Below are 22,137 nucleotides of genomic sequence, written 5' to 3' on the forward strand. Positions count from 1 at the left end.
CTCAAGCTTTCCACTTGATTTACAGAGGGAACCCATGGAACCCAAATTTCTCACATAGATGAGAAAACCCTAAGGTTGGTTCTAACTACTAAAGATGAATGGATGATAAAGAGATTAATGGGTTTGGTTTAGTTAAGAATAATGATAATATTGTTTCAGAAGTGAACTTATTAATTAAAATGAAAGTATTGAAAAGGAATTTATAATGTAAGTGTAGTATATGGGGTTGTACAGGGTTGCCTCCCCCCTTTCTNAACCTGTGCCTTTTCTAGGAACCTATTCCAACCCTATTCCTGTAACCTATCCCAGCCCTACTTTTATTCCAGTAACCTATTTTAAACCTGTGCCTTTTCTAGGAACCTATTCCAACCCTATTCCTGTAACCTATCCCAGCCCTACTTTTATTCCAGTAACCTATTTTAAACCTGTGCCTTTTCTAGGAACCTATTCCAACCCTATTCCTGTAACCTATCCCAGCCCTACTTTTATTCCAGTAACCTATTTTAAACCTGTGCCTTTTCTAGGAACCTATTCCAACCCTATTCCTGTAACCTATCCCAGCCCTACTTTTTCTCCAGGAACCTATTCCAACCTTACTCCTTCTCAAATAACACATTCCAATCCTGTTCCTTCTCTAGCAACCTATTCTACCTCTAATTCTTCTCCAGTAACCTATTCCAACCCTTCTCCTTCTCTGGTAACCAATTAAAACCTTATTTCTTCTCTAGTAACCTATTCAAACCCTACTCCTTCTTCCGCATCCTATTCCAAACCGACTCCTTCTTCAATAACATATTCCAACCCACTTTAAGTTGCATCTAGATCCAGATAATTTTATATATGTGTGTATATATATATATACCTATAATAAATCCTGCATATACTGTACACCTATTTACAGTTCTAAATATGAATACATGTTAGCACTGTGCCTGTGCTAGGTGTGTGCTGAGTGCTGTAGTTTATGAGTTTAAATGCCAACCCTAATGATAAGAAAAACAAGAAGAAAATAGCGAGGATTGTTGCAAAGATGAGTTAAGTGGGAATGAATGAAAAAGTTTGAATTTCCTGGACTTTGTCAAAACACTGTTTATTTTCTTACTGATGGAGAGTGAGAAATAACGAGTCTGAATCATGATTAAAAGTAACTTATTAAAAACTATTTTCTAGGTGTCACAATTATTCATCTATGACATTTATATCATTATTTAACATTAATAATTCATGAATGACAAAAGGAATTAAGTCTTTGCCTCAAACTAAAATTTTCCAATCTCTATACCTTTGCAGCCTGAAGGTGTAAACCTATCAAACTTGAATTATTTGATCTAACAACATTGGTTGCAAAGATGTAGGAATTAGAGAATTAAAGTTAGTAGCAAAGACTCAATTTTTTTATGATTTTTTACAAAAATGATACGGCTTCTGAGCTTTCTCAAATGTAACCCACCGTGGGTCTTTCAATCCTAAAGAATAACGTATGTATTCTATCAATGAATATTGACACAAAATTCATTATATCTCAATCTGGGGTTTTCAGAATTTGGTGGTTTTCTTCTAAATATCCCCTAATAGCATTAAAAGGTTTACGAATGAACTCGTGTAAATATCTTAATGCTGTGACCATAGAGAATAGAATATATATATAGAGAGAGGAATTTACTAGAAAAAAGTGTAAAACGGCCATTTTGTTGTACTGTTTCCATACTGCAAGTGTACTTCACATATTTGTGCTATATAACCTGTTGGGCCCTGGAATATCATTTTATTGAAAATCTAAAATTATTGTGAAAAGAAACCCAAATTATGAAATAGGCTGGTTTCACAATTGACCAATGATCATTTCACATTGACTCTATGCCTTCCACTTTACAAACGATGATTTTCCGTTATAATTATAAATCAAATGATGTTTTTATTCACCTAATTCATAATAAAGTTTATTTAACAGTTTAAAAATTTCGAAATTGAAATGAATAGTCTAGGGAACATACTGTATTAATGTACTCTACTGCATATAATTTGTGAACATTTACATGATTTGTACACTTTGAACTCCCTTTCAGGCTGAAAGGGACTGAAAAAATTCATACCAAGAGATTCTTTAAATTCCTCTCTATATATTCTATTCTCTATGGCTGTGACACGCTGTGGTTTTTAGCAGTTGTCAAACTCCCTCTGATAAATTCAAGTTTAAATAAGAAGAAGATTTCTCTAATCTTCTTTTCGTAATATTTCTTGAATTCATCTTCTTTAATTTTCAAATCGTTAAATTGTTTTTCTTGTTTACACAGTCGACCTTGGCAGTCGTCATAGATGAACTGATAAAAACATATTTTATAAACATTTTGCAAGCTTTTTTATCAATCAAAAGTTTCTCAAAATAGATTAGAATACAGATTTTCTCGTTTTTATCTATTAATTCGAAAGAAAAGTAGATTAATGGCGCTTTTTAAATCTATCTTGGTTCATTAACATCAACATCAATTTAAACATTTTCTGTATACAGCTATAACAGCTGAAGGGTTATCTACAAATGACAAAACTATACAGGTTTTATCCTAATTTACAAATTGATAGTTCGCTACAAGCTTATTCATTTGTTGGTTTCAGGTTTTTTAAACATAATTTCAAATTATTTAAAAAACTGCATTTGAGTTTAAAAAGTTATATATACACTTTGACAATCCTCTTTTATATTAAGTTTCATTTTCTAGGGCAAGGAGGAGAAGGAAGGAGGAGAAGAAAGGAGGAGAAGGAGGAGAAGGAGGAGCAAGACGCAGAAAGATAAGAGAAGGAAGAAGAGGAAAGGAGGAGGGAGGAGACACGTGTATATCGTATTCTCAGATATTCTGTCAAATCTCAGGTACTGAGTGAGGGAGTATGGGGAGGGGGCAGTGTATCATCTGTACATTTGAAATCTCAGTGCTTATACGAACGATGTTAGGGGGCCTAAAGTGATGTTTTAAAATAGCAAAAAATTAAAAATAAAGTTTGGGGTAAGACTTTCCAGGATTGTGCTCAAAACAGATTTTAAGCGAATCATTGAGTTTTACGTTTGACGATGAATGAGGGGTAAAATCCTATATTTACTCACAGTGGGGAAACTTTTTGTTTCATCTGTTTTCTGTACGGGAATACGGGGGAATCCCAATCCATGCAGACCTTTAATTATCTTTTTCAGGAATATGTCTTATTTTATATTTTATTGTTAAGAAAAACGTGTTTGCAATCGAAAAATATGGAAGGGAAGGTTACTAAAGGGGGATTTCCGTATAGTTCACTATATAGTCGAGTGTTTAATCGGCTTTCCTTCTCTAGGTATACTCTGGAGTAGAGAGCAGGAGTAGAAGCACCGGAGAACTCAGTTGACCTGCACGCGTCGAGATGAAAGCGTGATGTGGGAACTAAATATGATCTCGCTACTGCTCGTGATACTGGCCAGCAGGCCATCTATACAGTTTAATATGGACCTGGAGAGCGGAGTTATATTTCAGGGTTCTCAAACTAGTTTATTCGGGTTCTCCGTAGCTTCACATATAGATCAAGGGGCAGGATGGTAAGTGCAAACATTACACTGTATTGGACATTTGAGCATAGCGATAGCGATGAATAGTTTAACTATACCTACTTTTAGATTACTTGTTCCGCCCAGATCTAATTGAACCACATTTTTGAGTCAAGTTAAACTCGGTGGCACAAGAGAAATAGTTGAACTATAAATTTCATAAATTTAGACTTTGAATTCTTCTTCTCCTTTCTTTAAAAAGTCACAATATACTAGAAATATCAGCATTTGAAAATACTGTTGCATAAAACACCAACGACAGGGATCATCATCAGATTATATGACAGATTACCTATTCGTATTTATTGGCAGGTTACAAGAATTCTTAAAGTGATAAAAGAAGTTTTTGAATCTGTAAATTAAATTATCTAATTGCATTTGTTAATTGAATACTTTTCTCAAAGTATGAAAATATATTTGATAATGTTAGGATATGAATTGCAAAGTTTTTGTTGAAAAAATGAAGCCAATTATATAATTAACCTATTTTATTTGAATTGTAAAATGGATATCCTATCCATCTATCCAGTCTTCTCTTTCTCTCTCTCTCTCTGATGTATGCCTACTTAATTTTAATCCTATGATAATATGAATAGATAGATAAATGATTTGTTGATTTAGCAAATTAAATGTAAACATAAGTTCCTGGGACCAAAGGTTCTTCTCTCAGTTCATTTCAACCCTCCAGTTCTCATATAACCCCGACTGTCCCAATCCTCCAGTACTCATCTAACCCTGACTGTCCCAACCCTCCAGTACTCATCTAACCCTGACTGTCCCAACCCCCCAATTCTCATATAACCCTGACTGCCCCAACCCTCCAGTTCTCATCTAACCCTGACTGTCCCAACCCTCAAGTACTCATCTAACCCTGACTGTCCCAACCCTCTAGTACTCATCTAACCCTGACTGTCCCAACCCTCCAGTACTCATCTAACCCTGTGTGTCCCAACCCTCCACAACTCATCTAACCCTGACTGTCCCAACCCTCCAGTACTCATCAAACCCTGACTGTCCCAACACTCCAGTACTCATCTAACCCTGACTGTCCCAACCCTCCAGTACTCATCTAACCCTGACTGTCCCAACCCTCCAGTACTCATCCAACCCTATCTGTCTCAACCCTCAAGTACTCCAGTAACCCTGACTGTCCCAACATGGTCCCAACCCTCCAAAATTCATCTAACCTTGTCTGTCCCAACTCTCCAGTACTCATATAACCCTGACTGTCCCAACCCTCCAGTACTCATCAAACCCTGACTGTCCCAACACTCCAGTACTCATCCAACCCTGTCTGTCCCAACCCTCCAGTGCTAATCTAACCCAGACTGTCCCAACCCTCCAGTACTCATCTAACCCTGTCTGTCCCAATACCAAATATTAAATACTAAAAGTTAGAATTGGTCAGATGCATTTATACTTTTTTATGTACTGTACAGTAAGTTTCCATAAATAAATAAACCTCAAGCTACTTCTTAGCATATGTATGTCTAGTTCTCTTCCGGTCTTCCTTGTTTCTAAAAATAATTTAGGAAATTAGTTTCCTGTATTTTCCTTCCCTTCTTCTCTTTATCTTTCTCTTCCTTCTCATTCTAACTCCTCCCTAGTTCTTCTCCTTTCCCATATTCTTCTCCTTATCTCTTCCTTCTCCTACTACTCCTTCTCCTTGTTCTCCATTTTCTCTTTGTTCTACAAGATCTACTTGTTCTACTTCTTACCTTCTCTCATTCTTCTCCTTCTGCCTTTCCTTTTCCACCTCCACTCCCTACACTTTTTTCTTTCTCTGTGTCCTAATTCTTCTCCATCTCCTACCCTTCGTTCTCCTCTTCTTCTTGGGCGTCCTGCTTTTGCTTCTGTTTTTTTATATATTGGATCCTATTTAGTGAGTCGTTTTTTTTCTTATTCTTAACTCTTTTAATTCTAGCTATTTATATTTTATTGATCTTCTCCTTCATTTCTCTCGTCAATCCTTGAATTGGCTTCTTATGATGATTCTCCTTGCTTCTACTTGTTTTATGACATTCCACATTTCCTTAAACTACTTCTTTTACCTTTCCTTACTCCAACTTCTACACCCGCCCCCCCCCCTTCAACCCTTCAACCCCCTTTTTTCTCCCACCTGCTTCTCTGATACTTCTCCTATAGTCCCCTGAGACAAATAAAGAACGAGATTAAAGAAATGATTCTAGAGAACTACTCCGACATTAATTGTCCCGCAGCATTAAAGTTGACATATTTAGTTTTACTCAAGTATAGAGAGAGAATACATGTATCTGGTGTTTATCAAACCTTACTCCAGCCACCAGTATTCTATGAATCATTAGAAAATATCTGAATATTACGAAAAAATGGTGAATGGGGTCGGAAAACATCCATAACATTATGTCTAATCAATTTTTAAAAAAAGATAATCTTTTAGATGTTCGTGAAGAGCTATATTAAAATTCTTGATATATATTTGCCTGCTTTTTTCTTTGCTTAGTAATTGAGTTATATATAGTAGATATATCTGTTTGCATGTTTATATCACATTACACTCTTCATATTGATATTTAGTACCCTCTATATTATCAAATGATAGCAAATGTGACATAAATATTTCATAATTTTCTTTTAATGATAAATCATATTTAGGAGTCGTAGATAAAGGAATTGAGTCTTTGCCACAAACTATAATTTTGTAATTCTTATATTTTTGCAACCTTATGTTGTATACTTTTGATTCCTTGATCTAACAGAGTTCATAGTTTGAATTTCTAAGATCTACGACATTGGTTGCAAAAGTATTAATTAGAAAATCAGAGTTTGTGGAAAGACTCAATTTCTGGAGTCTAAACAGAAGAATAGAAAACTAAGAGAGTAAAGTAGAAAAATAGAATTAAAAAGAAGGAGAATAAAGAACATTAGAAGAAGGGAAGGAGTGAAATCGGGTTTGAAGAGAGTAGAGTATGAAGCGGGTCATGATAAAATATTAAGCTGAGTCCCATTACTAGTCAACGGGGGGTAAATCCTTTATTTGATCGACATAGACTTGAATAGAAACATAAAATACTCGTAAAAGGTTCTAAATTAAAGTCTATTGTTTGGATATCTAGAAATACAGGCTAGAAATAGACCGCCAGATCTATATATCTATTTTATCTATAGAATTAGCGCCGTATTTAAGGCTTAACTTCATACCAATCCTTATCTAAACGGGGTTAACTTATATACATTCACATTTGAATTAAAAAACTCAGTGTCGAGGAATTTAGCCCAGATTTGAGGTTTAGTGAGAGAGGTTTAGCTTGTGGGTTGGATAATGATCCTTGGTAGCAGCTTGTAGGGTGGATCCGACCAGGTTCTGCCGGGAGGTGGAGTAAAGTGTATTAAACTACTCCGTTTGTGTGACCTCATTCAATTAGATCTAGAAAGAATGTTTCCTGGTCTTAAACTACGCTGCACTGAGAGAAGAGATATAAAGATTTGTTGAAGGCTCCAGATCTTCATATTAAAGAGTTAAATTGGCAGCTTGACTGGGCAATTATCTCATAATTCTTGTTTACACAACCTTCTCTGAATAATTGTGATTTTGTCTCAGGGTACTCGTCGGAGCACCGGAATCCGAGACGGAACAGCGGAGATGGGGGATCCAGAGACCTGGAGCAGTTCTCAGGTAGAAAACCATAACTAGAATATTTTATCCAGGATGTGAAGAAGCACTTAAAGATTTGCTTAATGTCTGTAACATAAGGTTTCAAAGAAATTGAGTCTTTGTCACAAACTCAATTATTCTAATCCTTATATCTTCGAAAACTTATGATGTAAAACTTTGATATTTCAAGCTTAGATTATTTGATCCAACAGAATTCATAGATTGAAATATCTCAGGTATGCAACATTGAGCTGCAAAGATATAGGGATTATAAAATCAGAGTTTGTGGCAAAGACTTAATTCCTTTAAAGAACACCTTTCTTATTTTTTGTTAAAAAATGTTTAATTTAGATGCTCTGCAGCCCCACCTCACCAGTGCACCATCATACCCTTCGACACGACGGGGAACAACAACGACACCGGGAATACTATCGACGATAAGAGCAATCAATGGTTCGGAGCTACAGTCAGCAGCTCCGGTATTGACGGAGTAGTGGTGGTAAGATTTTATCTTTGAATAATGTTTATGATAATACCTGAAGGAAAGGGTAAGGAAGGGAGATGAAGAATGAAGATCTAGAGGGTCGGAGAGCAGTCGTGTTGAACAATATTAGTCTCAACCCTTACATGGTTGACAAAAAGTTCCTGATTTCTCAAGATAGCTGAGTAGGGATGAAGTAGGCTTAAACTTATTCATGTTCTGTGTATAGTAAGTAATGGCAGTTATGAAGGTTTTTGGCGAGGTTTCAAATCAGTTTCAGGCATATTGATGGGAGTCCACAGAGTCTAGGTTTTTATACTAGTTTTAACCATGCATAAGTTGTGTACAGGGCACACACCCCTGATTTGCTTTGAGGTTACCGTTGTTATAGGCATAAATTATTAAACATTGTCCTGAGATTTTTAAAATGTTGTCTACCTTCTATTAATCTTAAAAAGTCACTTTTAAAAAAAGTGCAGACCACATTTTTGAAATCTAAATTTAGTTTTTGAAAAAACCAGTTTCCCTTTCAAAACTGTGTGTTGCATTGCATGGTTTGACAAACTAGAACCATTACTGGTTTCTTGGAACGTTCTCCATTAAAAAAAGAAAAACTAGAACCTTGAAGAAAAAAGGTTGATTTCATTAACTTTGCTATTTAAAATTGTTGAGATGCGTGGTTAGATAGTAAACGTCACGTCTTGACGACTTGAATGCATATTGTACAGTATTTTCATTACATTTTTAGTTTCCGCTCAAATATTCTGCTAATTTTACGTTTATTGTTTCCATTCGTTGAGTTCAGAGATTTACTAGGATTAGGAGGGGTTGGTTTAAGGTTCAGATACAGGGTTAGGAAGGTTAGTTTAAGGTTCAGATACAGGGTTAGGCAATAAACACATGGTTAGGAGGGGTTGGTTTAAGGTTCAGATACAGAGTTAGGCAATAGACACATGGTTAGGAGGGGTTGGTTTAAGGTTCAGATACAGGGTTAGGAAGGTTGGTTTAAGGTTCAGATACAGGGTTAGGCAATAAACACATGGTTAGGAGGGGTTGGTTTAAGGTTCAGATACAGAGTTAGGCAATAAACACATGGTTAGGAGGGGTTGGTTTAAGGTTCAGATACAGGGTTAGGCAATAAACACATGGTTAGGAGGGGTTGGTTTAAGGTTCAGATACAGAGTTAGGCAATAGACACATGGTTAGGAGGGGTTGGTTTAAGGTTCAGATACAGGGTTAGGCAATAAACACATGGTTAGTAGGGGTTGGTTTAAGGTTCACATACAGGGTTAGGCGATAAACACAGGGTTAGTAGGGGTTGGTTTAAGGTTCAGATACAGGGTTAGGAAGGTTGGTTTAAGGTTCAGATACGGGGTTAGGCAATAAACACGGGGTTAGGAGGGGTTGGTTTAAGGTTCAGATACAGGGTTAGGCGATAAACACAGGGTTAGGAGGGGTTGGTTTAAGGTTCAGATACAGGGTTAGGCAATAAACACATGGTTAGGAGGGGTTGGTTTAAGGTTCACATACAGGGTTAGGCAATTAACACAACATTGGAAGTTCCTTGCTTGGTTTTTAAGTTGATTGGGCTAATTTTTATAGCGAAAGTTCAATTTCCAGACAAAGCTGGGTTCCCAAGCTAGTTAGTCAATAGATTTTCAAAGCAAATACAAATAAAACAAGAATAAACTATTTGGTTTGGAAAACAGTACATAAGTAATGGAGCAATATCAGAAATACAACCTCGATGGATCTTTGCAAATTATAAATATATCTCCTCTAAGTGTATTTAAAGAAATGTTGTTTCTGTTAAGTTAGCTCTCAATTAAATAAACGAGAAAAATCTTGATAGATTTCAAATTTTTTTCCAATATTGGATTCTTTAGCACATGTTGAATATTGAAGGGTGGAAAGGAGCATGTTAGAATTTCCATCAATTTATCAAATAATTTGAGGGAGATTTACGGGATCAGTTTCATGTCAAAACCTTCCCTATTTCATAAACTAAACCCTTTTCTTGATAATTCTTTATATTTTCCTAACATTTCCTTCTCTACTTTGCTTTCTGAAAACGGCCGTTCAGTTTTTTCATTTCTCTCTTTTTATTTCCCCTCTTCTCCTTTTCATTATACTTTCTCTCCTCTCTTCTACTCTTGTATTTTTCTCTTCTTATCCTGTTCTCCTCTCTTCTACTCTTGTATTTTTCTCTTCTTATCCTGTTCTCCTCTCTTCTAATCATGTATTCTATTCTTATCCTGTTCTCCTCTCTTCTACTCTTGTATTTTGCTCTTCTTATCCTGTTCTCTTCTCTTCTACTCTTGTATTTTTCTCTTCTTATCCTGTTCTCTTCTCTTCTACTCTTGTATTTTTCTCTTCTTATCCTGTTCTCTTCTCTTCTAATCTAATTTTTTTTTTCTCTTCTTATCCTGTTCTCCTCTCTTCTAATCATGTTCTCTTCCCCACTTATCCTGTTCTCTTCTTCTATTATCTTGTTCTCTCTTCTACTGGTTTAATCTCTATTAGGTTTATCTTTAAGATGTGTCCAGCACTTGGCAACCAATCCTCAATTTATAGTTTTAAAATAGACATGGAGAAGGAAGTAAACTAATATACAACGGGAAATGTGTTTATGGAGGATCACCCCCCCCCCCCCCCNGGGGGGGGGGGGTATAACATTGACGCCGACTTGTAAATATCTTAAATTCTTCGCGAAACTAGACCGTACTCAGAATTTTAATTATCTTGGATATTCAAGTCATTGCATCCGTCCTAACTCCTACTAGATCACACTTCTAAACCCTATTAGTTCTTACTTTTCCGTCCTACCGGTACAGACTCTTCCGTCCTACTTGTTAATACTCAGGCCGTCATAATGGTAAACACTCCTTCGTCCTGCTGGTACATACTACTCCGTCCTACTGGTACATACTCCTCCGTCCTACTGGTACATACTACTCCGTCCTACTGGTACATACTCCTCCGTCCTACTGGTACATACTACTCCGTCTTATCAGTTCATACTTCTCCGTCTTTCTGGTACATAATCCTCCGTCTTATCAGTTCATACTTCTCCGTGACACTCCTTCGTTTTATCAGATCATACTACTCCGTCATAAGAGATCATACTCCTTCGTCATACTTGATCATTCTCCCATGTCCTACCGATCATACTGCTCCGTCCTATTAGATCTATCCTCTTAAATCTTGTTTTTCGTCCTATTTGATTATTCTCCTCTGCTCTACCAGATTATAATCTTTAGTCATATACAATATACGAAATATCTTTCACTCATTTTTCATCCTACTAAAATCATGGATACTTTTACTTTTACCTAAATATGCAACCTGACCTTGTGTTTGTATGTTTTGTCCTCCTAATGGTGAATAAGACAATATGTCGGATATATCGAGGGAAGATTGAATAAACCTGACTCCATAATGATCTGAAATGATATCCTGTTGTTAAAAAATTCCTTATCTTCAAAATCTTGTTAATTATTTATCTTGGCGTAGGTAAATCATTGATTGTCATGAAATTGAAACATTTTTTAGTTTTTATCTTTTTTTCATTTTGACTTCCTCTCAGTTTCAACAGGGGGGTGTCCACTGGCATCCCTGTTTTTAAATTCATGGGGATTTGTTTAAAATGTTTAGTTTCTTCTTTTATTTCAAGAAATACCGTTATTGACAAAACATAAATTTGAAAAGTGCTGACGTAATCTGAGAATATGAAATATATCATGACAAATACATTTATGTCACTTTATGCGAAATAAAATAGGTTTCACACCGTTGTAAGCATTTTTTAAATAGTAAACTTTCATTTTAATCACGGGAACCAGGTTTTAATTCTAAGGGTTCAAAGTTTCCAATTGCAATGTCGCAAACTTTCCGGAAAACCCTGTGTATATAAAAGATACTTAAATCTTCTTGTAATTAAACGTTATCATCATAAATGATATTGCAGCAATTAAACTCTATGTATCCTATAGGGTTGAACTCCAAAACCACAACATAACGGAATGGACAAAATCCTTAGCGGAATTTATGGAGTTATAGAGATTAGTTATAGCGGAATATAATTAGGACAAGGAGTCAAATAGAGGGTTTTTGGGGTCAAATATAGGGGAATACAATGACTAATGAGATCTTGTGAACAAAACCGCGGAATAAAATTATATTGAGGTTGATCACTGATAAATAAAAAACTCGAAAAATTAAAATCTGTTTCGTTTTATTACAAGCAAACAGACACACAAACTATACACAACATATGTGAGCACATGCACGCCGAGAATAAAAAACGTGATTGATGGGTTGTAAACCTTCCAAGAAGAGGGAAGAGATAACTCAGTGGCAGGGTGGGGAGTGGAGAGGGATAAACAGAAGATGAAAGAGAGAATCGGAGTGAATAAGACGATAGGATGGTATAGCTAGCTTTAAAATAATCAGATTGGTGATTGTACAATAAACAAAAATGACGGTACACTTATATATAGCTTAATATATCACAAAGTTTTTTATCAACTAAAGAACTTTTTACTTTTCTAAAATGGTGTCAGCGTATCTTTAAAATGGCGGGGACATTCTAATATTAACAATTATAGGATTAAAAGGATTAGAATGGGTAATTCTTAGTATTTATTCAAAAGCTATAAACAACAAAAATCTCAAGAGGTTATTTTAACAACTATACGAGAAACGATTAAAAAATTAATTTAAAAAATTATGAACATTTTTAGTTAAATTGTGGACTAACTCAGTGGGCAGGACTGGTAGGAAGGACAGGAAGGGTCTGAGAGGATAGGTGTTGGGAAGGGAGGGGCGTAAAAAGCTACTAATTAAATTTACAATAGTTTAGATTAGTATTAATTGCAAACCGAAAACCAATGAATATGCGCATTATGGCGTATACATACTTCGGCAACAAAGCAACATGCCTATTCTGCCTATAAAACTAAAAGAACAGTTCGCAAAGGCAGAGGCGCAACTGCAAAATTTAGTTAGGGGGGGGGTAAAGGTTGGTGTACAATTTTATGTTTAATGAAGCGGGCCTGTGTTAAAATGAAATCATAAAATTTATAATCTTTCAATCTTTCTTAGAAAAACATGTCATTTTTAACATTTGCCACTGTTTTTTTACATGTAATATCTCCTTTTTTAAGGAAAGGGCAGAAGTTAAGAATAGCCTAGGAGAACCATTTAATGTCTTAAAATAAGATTATGTATTATTATTATTGGTGATTTAAGCTGTTCTATAAATATATAAGCTACGTTCAATACAGTATTCACATTTCTTAAGCTAAGTAGGTCTAAGTAGGATTTATTGTAAGAGATGGATAGAGAAACATAGCAAACTAATTTTACATGTTATCCAGGCTTGTGCTCCGAGATACGTCTACTACTCTATCAATAACAAGAGAAGGGAACCTGTTGGAACCTGCTTCACGGCTGTCGAATCCTTCTCCAGGTTCTCCGAGTACTCTCCCTGCAGAACAGGTAAACATTAAAACTTAGAAGAATTTCAATTTTAAAAGAACATTTAAATTAGTTCTTGCTTGGTGTTTATCTTGTATTGATATTGTAATATGGTAAAACCAATGAGTTCATAAATCAAGAACAAACTGTCGTTTAGTAGAACCACAAAACACGAAATATTCCACCCCCATCCTTCGGGACGGAGAGACAAGAAACGTCCTGAAACCTGCGTGGAGATTAAAGTGTAGAAAATGTTGAATTGAGTCGGCAAACTCACGACTTCACGCCGGGATCTACATATGTATATATATATATATATATATATATATATATATATATATAATACACGTATTCATGTATAGATAATATGCATTTAGAGATTATAGAATTTTAGAATTCGTAGAAGTCGTCTTCTTACAAATCCAGGAAACTAGGATCATAAACAGAAGAATATAAGAACAGGGACATGAGCTGAAGATTAAAACCAGAAATATGAACAGATGATTAAGAACAAGAACTTGAACAGAAGATTAAGAACAGAAACTTGTACAGAAAATTATGAACAGTAACACGAACAAACGATAAAGAACAGGAAAATTAACAAAAGATTAAGAACAGGAACGCGAACAGATTATTGAGAACGAGAACATGAATATAAGATTAAGAACAGGAACATGAATAAAAGATTAAGAACAGTGACATGAACAGAAGATTAAAAACAGGAATATGAACAGATGATTAAGAACAAGATCCTGAACAGAAGAACATAACACGAACAAACGATAAAGAACAGGAAAATTAACAAAAAATTAAGAACAGGAAAATGACTAGAAGATTAAGAACAGGAAAATTAACAGAAGATTAAGAACAGGAACACGAACAGATGATTAAGAACGAGAACATGAATATAAGGTTAAGAACTAGGAACTTGAACATTAGGTATGTAGTCCCAGAAACTTTAGCATGAGAAAATAAGAAAAGAATGTTATTAAGTCTGTTCAGTATCAAGATTTTTAACAAACCAAAATACTGTCAAATAATCACAAACATAAACTTTAAATTCCCCACGGACTTTTAAATTTCCCCATCTCAATCTCACATTTTCCCCTTCCGTAACCCTCACTCAAATATGTCCTCTTGCGATTTAGATTACGTTGTTGATAAGACAGGGTTTCCCCCAGGTTCCCCTGATAAATTAAACTGGATGATGGAAGGAATTATAAAAATATGAAGATTTTTTTTACAAAATATTCTGGGAGCAGCCATTGATATGGGAATTTGATTCCAAATAATAGAGTATCTGAAACGATGACTTGAAATATAGTGTAACTCACTAAGGGTAGAAGTTTCCCTTTGATTAGGATTATGTTTATGTTTCTATATTTCCAGGAGCCTGGGGGTACCATAGACAGGGATACTGTCAAGCTGGACTTGCTGCTGCTGCAACTAAGGTAGGACGGGATGGAATCCATTTTCTCCGGGGAGGGTTTGAGCACCTTTCTTTGGTGTTCTTAGGGAAAGGCTGAGAAAGATGTGAAATATGGGTTTTAAAGGTTTACTTTGCTCAGAACTGGGTGTGAGACGAATAATTGTGGATCCAGTTTCATAAAAGTAGGAGAGAATGAGTTTACGTATCTCAGGGTATTGGGAGAGTACGGAGAGATGAGAGTTATTCTAAGGTTAACATAAAGTATCGTATTTCTATTGTTTATTTTTTGTATTTTGAGAACTAGAGTGTTTTCTCCTTCAAGGATTTTAAATATTTTTTCGTGCTAAAAACATTGATAAAAAATAAACATGTTTTTGTTACGAATAAATGTAAAAAAAATATAGATATATGTACCTGACATGTTCAATGCACCATCTAACTCTTACATCAAACTCAAACTTCTACATCTTACTCGATCAAAGATTAAACTCCTATATCTTACTCAAAGATTCAACTCCTACATCTAACTAAAGGATTAAAATCTTATATCAAACTCAAGGATTAAACTTCTATATCTTACTCAAAGATTAAACTCTTAAATCTAACAAAACGACTAAGCTCTTATATCTAACGAAAGGATTAAACTTCTATATCTTACTCAAAGATTAAACTCCTACATCTGGCTAGCGGATTAAATTCCTAAATCTATCTAAAAGATTAACTTCTATATTTAACTGAAGGATTAAACTCCTACACATAAACAACTCCCGGACTAAACTAGCGCTGACACCTAATTGAAGGATATACCTGCTAAACACCTGGCTGGGATACCCCCTTGCAGTTTTATTAAATCATTAACTAAATATTAATCTAATGATGTTTAGATGGAGATGGGATAAATCAATTTGTAAGAATTTGTATTAAAACTCCGGTGCAGGCAGGGGGGGGCTGAGTATAGTGTATAGGAGAGGTTGGGGGAGGGAGGGGGGGAGTATAGTGTATAGAAGAGGTTGGGGGGGGGGGGATAACGGGTAGAACAGGCCCAAGATTAGGTTTAAATGACAGGATTGAGGAAACCATTAGCTGAGCGTGCTTTCAACTCTCCGGATACGGGTTTAGGTTCTCCGAACCTATGTTTCAACAGACCAACAGATTATAGATTTATATAGAAATACAGGAAGACAGAAGAGGAAGGTGTAGAAGTCATGAACGAATATTTACATTTTTTTCAAGATGAGATATAATTTGATTACGTTAATCAATATTTTAGATTAATGATTGTTCAGGAACGGATATTTATTGGAACCCCTGGGAGCTACTACTGGCAGGGGCAAACCTACTCTCAAAATCTCTGGAACAGGATGGATCTCATTGCTACGGAGGAGGGTCCGGAGACAGAGGATAATACCTATCTAGGTAGGATTGGAGAATTTTTATCCTGTTTCAGGATTTTTAATAAATCTTAAAATTATGACGAGTTTCCTTCGGAACATCTCGTGACTGCTTCTATCAGCGGAAAATTTAAGATTCAACAAAAAATGTTTAAATTATTTTTGATAAGATTAGCAAAGCCTTTTAGGGTTCTTGTCTCTTTAATGCTCAAGAGCATAAATTAACCTTGACATCTTGGATAAAAATTACTTAATGACCTAAATATCTGTAGTCGTTGCATGCTGTAGGAATTATCCTCTCTGTCTTATGCATATATTCACTGTTTATGAAATATAAGATGAACTTATTAAAGCGAAATTTGCAGAAAATGAAAACGTTTTATGGAGAAAAAAAGTATTTTCTGGATATGCCCGGAGCAAAACATATTCTCATAATCCTTGAATAAAAAGGGGAATCTGTCCTAGTCATCATTCCCGTTTTTCCCTTAATCCCATTTCTCCAATTTGCCGCTATAAATGTTTTAACTTTTTACTGAGATCTGGGTTTAATCAAATCCTGAGCTGAGCTCTGCGTAACCTGGCAGTTATATCCTTCTACCCGGAGCACGGAACAAAACCTAGATTCCTAGAATACAAATAGTTTCCTTGCTTCAAATAAAAAAGGTGTTGACAAGTTCGAACTAAAAATTTCAAGAATTAAACTTTTGAACAAGTTTGTGTACTAGGATAGACAAGATATTACATGTTAGGTTTCATCTATTTTTTTTCAGGGTATTCACTGACCATGGGAAGTTTTGATGAGGATATGTATCCTGATCTAGTGGTGGGAATGCCTCGTGGAGCAAACCTCACCGGGAAGGTTATCTTTCTGTCAGGCCGGAGTATGACCCAGCTGCATAACGTGACCGGAGCCCAGGTCGGAGCTTACTTCGGGCACGCGGTCGCTGTCAGTGATGTCAACGGTGACGGAATGGACGATGCTATTATCGGAGCTCCACTTCACACTGACTTCGGACTGACAGATGGAAAATATGAGACGGGTCGGATATATGTTGTCTATCAGAATAAAGAGGTAAACATAAAAACATGATAAACTAAACATATAAACATTTATACTCTCATGTCACAACAGGGAATATTCTACGAAATTTGATCGATCACCTGAGAAACGGATCTGAACCTGACTCCTGGAGTGTTCGGAGAATTAAATCTTGTAAAGTTTCAATAGTTTATGTAGTTTCTTAGCTCATGTTAGAGGGTTGATAATAGTTTACATGAATCTGGGGTGTAACCTGAGCCTAGCTCCTACCAACAACTGTTAAATTCGTCTCAGTATCCGAACATATGCAGATTTGCCGACCCAAACTCCAGGGGTTCAAATTCAGCTGATTTTCTGAACTGTCAGATTCCTTTTTATATCAGACGTTTTATGGCCTGTAAGAAGTTTTTAAATCCCATTTGATGATAATGACATCATTCATTAAAGATGAAAGAGAAACTAAAGATAATCATATTTCAGCATAAGTTTCGCAAATGGCACATCAGGGACGGAGAAACCTCAAAAGGACGGTTTGGTTTTGCTCTGGCAGGACTAGGAGACATGGACAAGGACGGATATGGAGATTTTGCCGTTGGAGCTCCATACAGTGGACCAAGAGGAGAAGGTGCTGTTTATATCTATCGTGGATCTAAAGCTGGAGTTAGAGAGAGGCCAGATCAGGTAAATTAAGCCTATTTTAAATTTTAACCCCTTGAAAAAGATGATTTTGCGCGCGTTGAAACTTGCTTTATTTGAATCGGTCTAAATTGTTCAAATTCAGGTCATATTCGGTGGAACATTGAGAGAGAACATTCGAGGGTTTGGATTTTCTCTCTCCGGAGGAGTAGATCTTGATTCCAACTCCTATCCTGATCTTGTTGTCGGAGCTCCACACTCCGACCAGACTGTTCTACTCAGGTATGTTTTCGCCGGGTAGTAAACCAAACAGATAGTGTATAAATAGTTAAACGTACCCTGATAGACCACAACTAGACACACGGATTATAAAAAGGGTAAGATTAGGATGATTTGAGTTGGAGAGAAGAATGAAATTGAACTATCTAGGGCGAGACCAGTGGTTAATCTAGAGGCGGAGATATCATTTCTATCCGAGGGAGGGAATATTGACATGGAGCTGAAGGGTTGTGAGACGAGAGAAGGAGAGAAGGTTTCCTGTTCCCAGATCAGGATCTGTGTAACATACTCTGGTGTCGGAGTAGACAAGAAATTAAGTAAGTATAAGAAGTTGAAATCAGGAAATTAAATGAGAAAGATAAAACATGTTTTAATCTTTTCTTTAAACTAGGGATCTCGACAAAGATTGAACTGGACACTAAGAAACAGTTGAGCTCAAGGATGTATTTCCTCAAGGAGGAAGAATATTTTATCCAGGAAGATTTTCTCCTCACAAAAGAGATTGAAAGCTGCAGAAACTTTGATGTTTATCTCATTGTAAGTAAATGTTAGAACAAGATACAGATTGATTTTACAGATATGCATTTTCTTAGAATTTATAAAAACTTTAAAAAAATTTATCAAATCGCACTGAGTCATACTGAGGAAAGCAAGTTTGAGCTTTTTCATTAGTATTTTATATATTATATTATATAATAGAAATTTTAAACAAATTTAAGCAAGATTGACATTTTGAAAGAATAAAATATTTCAATTAAAAGTTTTAGATTCATGTTTTTAAAAAAAAAGATTTAAAAAATTCTGGTTTTAATGATCATTTAATTTTCAGCCGAATATCCGTGACAAGCTAACTGGACTTGAATCCAAACTGACCGTAAAGCTGTCACCTACAAGGTCGGAGCTGAGCCCGGTTCTAGGTCTCTCCACCAGCTCCGTAGAGTTCCAGAGTTTAACCGGTAGATCGGAGGATATAGAGCTGGTGACCAGGGATACTGTTAACATACAGAAGGATTGCGGGCCAGACAATATCTGTATACCAGATCTCAAGATATTTCACACTTGGTAAATACCAGTTTTTAAACTTTACTTTTTCTTTGTTTTTCCTGATTGCCCTTTTACAGTTTACTTATAGTTGAACGGCTGTCGATGACAAAGACATTTTGTTTATTGCATAGATAAATCATTCCTGTTTTATATATATATTGCTTTATTGTCCTGACTTTAATATCCATAGTATATCTTGTTAAATATATAAACAATATAACAGTATTCAGATATATGCACTTTGTGAGCTTTATGAAGCAACAAGAATTTGTCGAATTTCAGCAATTTGGATGAGTACTCCGTTGGCAGCGAGGACAGATTTGAGATCAACCTCGAGGTTCACAACCACGGAGAGGATGCTTACGAGGCCACGTTCTACCTGAATCTCCCGGAGGCTGTTAACTACGTAAAGACTGAGGTTATGGAGGGATACGGAGAGATATCTCATGGTAGTATTCCTGTCCTGTGTTCTCCTCCAACCCTCAACAATAACTTTGTCCTAAAATGTGATCTCGGAAACCCAATGGAAGCAAACAGTAAGGTAAGAACCGGGAGGATGGGTTGAGAAGGGATGGTGTAAATAAAAAACAAAAATGAGATTTTAAGATTACAAGATAATAACAATGAGTAAGGATTATTGTACTCCAGGAGTGGGATGGGATGAGAATGAGTGCTAGGAGATGGATATGAAGGAGGGTAGGGACGGTATGAGAAGGAGTGCTAGGAGAAGGATATGAAGGAAGGGTAGGGAAGGGATGATAAGGATTACTAGGAGATAGATATGAAGGAGGGTAGGGACGGTATGAGAAGGATTCTTGAATAAAATCCTGCTTTTGCCGAACAATGATGCAATTTATCCGAGTATTGTGGCTCTTCATGTTGTTAATCTCGTATTTACAGCTCCAACCCTGGCTCAGAGGTCAGGATAGGTCGGGAGAAGGATGAACGGATACTCTAGAACTTTTAAAAGGTTGGGTTAGATATCTTGTGGAATTTTGAATTGCTTTTAGCCAAGGTCTTGGGGTTGCTTTCTTTTTATAACAGGGAGTGTTCGCGAAAACGGAAGGGGTGTCAGATAAACAAGGATCAAATTATATTATAATAATTTATTGAATTTAGTAGGATTTTTGGATATATCTAGTATCTTAGGTTGGCTAGTTCTCCGAGATGGTTTTAATTCCTACAGGTATTGCTCTGGTTCAATATATTTTATAGTTGGTTTCAATCCATGTAGGTTAGTTTAGATTGGGAGGAATAAATCTATCTCAGGGTAGGGTTGGTAGCTTGACTAGCTTTAAGATAAATACCATTAGAAACCTAATCTGAGAACTATCTCAGTTATTCATAGAGTATGCTTCAAACATTTGACTAATTTCACTTGCATTTTATTGCATTCATTCTGTCTTTAAACTGTAAAGGTTCCAAGCTATTTTGCTACCTATTTATTTGTATTTCTCTAACTTTCTATCCATCTAGGTTTATATAGGATCCAAACTATGTAATTAAACGTATGATTTCATTCTTGAGATGCATGAAGGAAAAATACTAAAGTATTTGTCAAGAAATACTGCAATTTTATGTCACTTTCCAAGTATGTTTTTAAATCTCAAAACATAAACACTGTTTGTTACAACATGAAATAGAATGTCTACAGGGTTTAGATGAATGAACTGAGCTAGGATAAAAATAATAAGTTATGGAAAATAAATATAGTTAGGATGAAAAAAGGATCTTAATGTTAGAATAAAAATGCAGTTGGGATAAAAAAACGAAATTTTTTGGATAATTTAATGATAAGTATAAATTAATCAGTTATTATTTTTAATAGATTTTTTTTTCTATTCCTGACTAATATTTCTTATCTATTAACTCTATGTATTAGAAAACTGTTAAGATAATTTTATTTCTGGTTTTTATTCGATTTTTCAGTTTTCCAAGATGATATTGCGGTATATGTAAAACAAGGTTTTTAGATTGATCAATATTCTAATATTTTGTAATTTTAGGCTCTTCTCCGAGTTGTTCTCCAGCCTGATATCTCAAGTCTCGAGGACGTATCTAGTTTCCAGATGCATCTAGAGGTCAACAGTTCTAACCCGGACACCCTGGACACTCTCAGGGATAACAGGGTGGAGATAAACCTTCCAGTTCGAGTCCGAACAGATCTCATAATTCGTGGGTAAGTTCTTTTACTCTCTCTCTTTTCCATCTTTTTTTATAAGTTTGTTTCAAGTTTCGAAATTTCTTAAGATTCCCGAACTATGATACACTCCATAGGAATCAGATTCCCGAACTATGATACACTCCATAGGAATCAGATTCCCGAACTATGATACACTCCATAGGAATCAAAGTTTTCTGGTCCGGAGATGAATTATTAGGGAATGCTGAAAGCAGTGTATAATCTGGGGAACAAAGCCCTGAGATCTCATTCCTGTGATCTGACCAGGATATGAGGAGAGTAGTGCACCTCTAGATGATACAGGAGACAGGATTAACTCCTGTAAAATCCTTGTTTAGTTAAATTAGATTATGTTTTTGCCTGTCTAGAGATTAGTCTCAAGATTTGTCTTTTTCGCGCTGAGTTTTTAAATTAAAAACATGTTAAGGAGAAATGTTTAAATATTTTACTTTGATCTTTAATTCAGACAAAAACAATTTAAATTCAGTTTTCATGCAGGGTGCATTGAGTTTAGAGTGAGTTTGATCTGAACACACAGGCGCGTACACAGGGGGGGGGGCAGTAGTCCTCTTGCCCCCCCTGGGATTTATGTTCATAGGTTAAAATCAGGGGTGGTGGGTAAAAAATGAGCTTGCCCCCATCTTCAAAGGGGTATTTTCCCCTTTAAAAAGTAGTTGACAATTTTTTTGCCGCTTCGCGCCATTTATTTTCAAATGTTACCTTAGTATTTCCCTTTTATCTATATTCTATAATCCCCCGCCCCTGCTTGATCAACAACTATAGATATATGCATTATACAAGTGTTTGACATGTCTTCCCACAAATACAAAGGGATACAATATAATATATAGTTCGTGGACTATAGATATATGCATTATGCAAGTGTTTGACATGTCTTCCCACAAATACAAAGGGATACAATATAATATATAGTTCGTGGACTATAGATATATGCATTATGCAAGTGTTTGACATG

At 35.7% G+C, this 22,137-nt stretch overlaps 1 protein-coding gene across 1 annotated transcript in view; it reads left to right on the top strand.

Moving 5' to 3' along the window:
• Positions 1-2,747: 2,747 nt before the first annotated feature.
• The window catches only part of LOC111695212 (integrin alpha-PS2), a 28,012-nt gene continuing 8,622 nt past the window's right edge, over positions 2,748-22,137 (top strand). Inside the window, exons 1-15 of the mRNA XM_023464438.1 lie at positions 2,748-2,866; positions 3,322-3,559; positions 7,149-7,223; positions 7,554-7,701; positions 13,062-13,182; positions 14,551-14,612; positions 15,877-16,006; positions 16,752-17,053; positions 17,501-17,701; positions 17,802-17,938; positions 18,086-18,252; positions 18,327-18,472; positions 18,765-18,997; positions 19,262-19,520; positions 20,986-21,158. Coding sequence (XP_023320206.1) covers positions 3,399-3,559; positions 7,149-7,223; positions 7,554-7,701; positions 13,062-13,182; positions 14,551-14,612; positions 15,877-16,006; positions 16,752-17,053; positions 17,501-17,701; positions 17,802-17,938; positions 18,086-18,252; positions 18,327-18,472; positions 18,765-18,997; positions 19,262-19,520; positions 20,986-21,158 — 2,315 coding nt within the window. The 5' untranslated portion in view covers positions 2,748-2,866; positions 3,322-3,398. The remainder of the gene's footprint in view (positions 2,867-3,321; positions 3,560-7,148; positions 7,224-7,553; positions 7,702-13,061; positions 13,183-14,550; positions 14,613-15,876; positions 16,007-16,751; positions 17,054-17,500; positions 17,702-17,801; positions 17,939-18,085; positions 18,253-18,326; positions 18,473-18,764; positions 18,998-19,261; positions 19,521-20,985; positions 21,159-22,137) is intronic.

Source organism: Eurytemora carolleeae, unplaced genomic scaffold (assembly GCF_000591075.1).
Source record: "Eurytemora carolleeae unplaced genomic scaffold, Eaff_2.0 scaffold173, whole genome shotgun sequence".
NCBI classification, from domain to species: Eukaryota; Metazoa; Arthropoda; class Copepoda; order Calanoida; family Temoridae; genus Eurytemora; species Eurytemora carolleeae.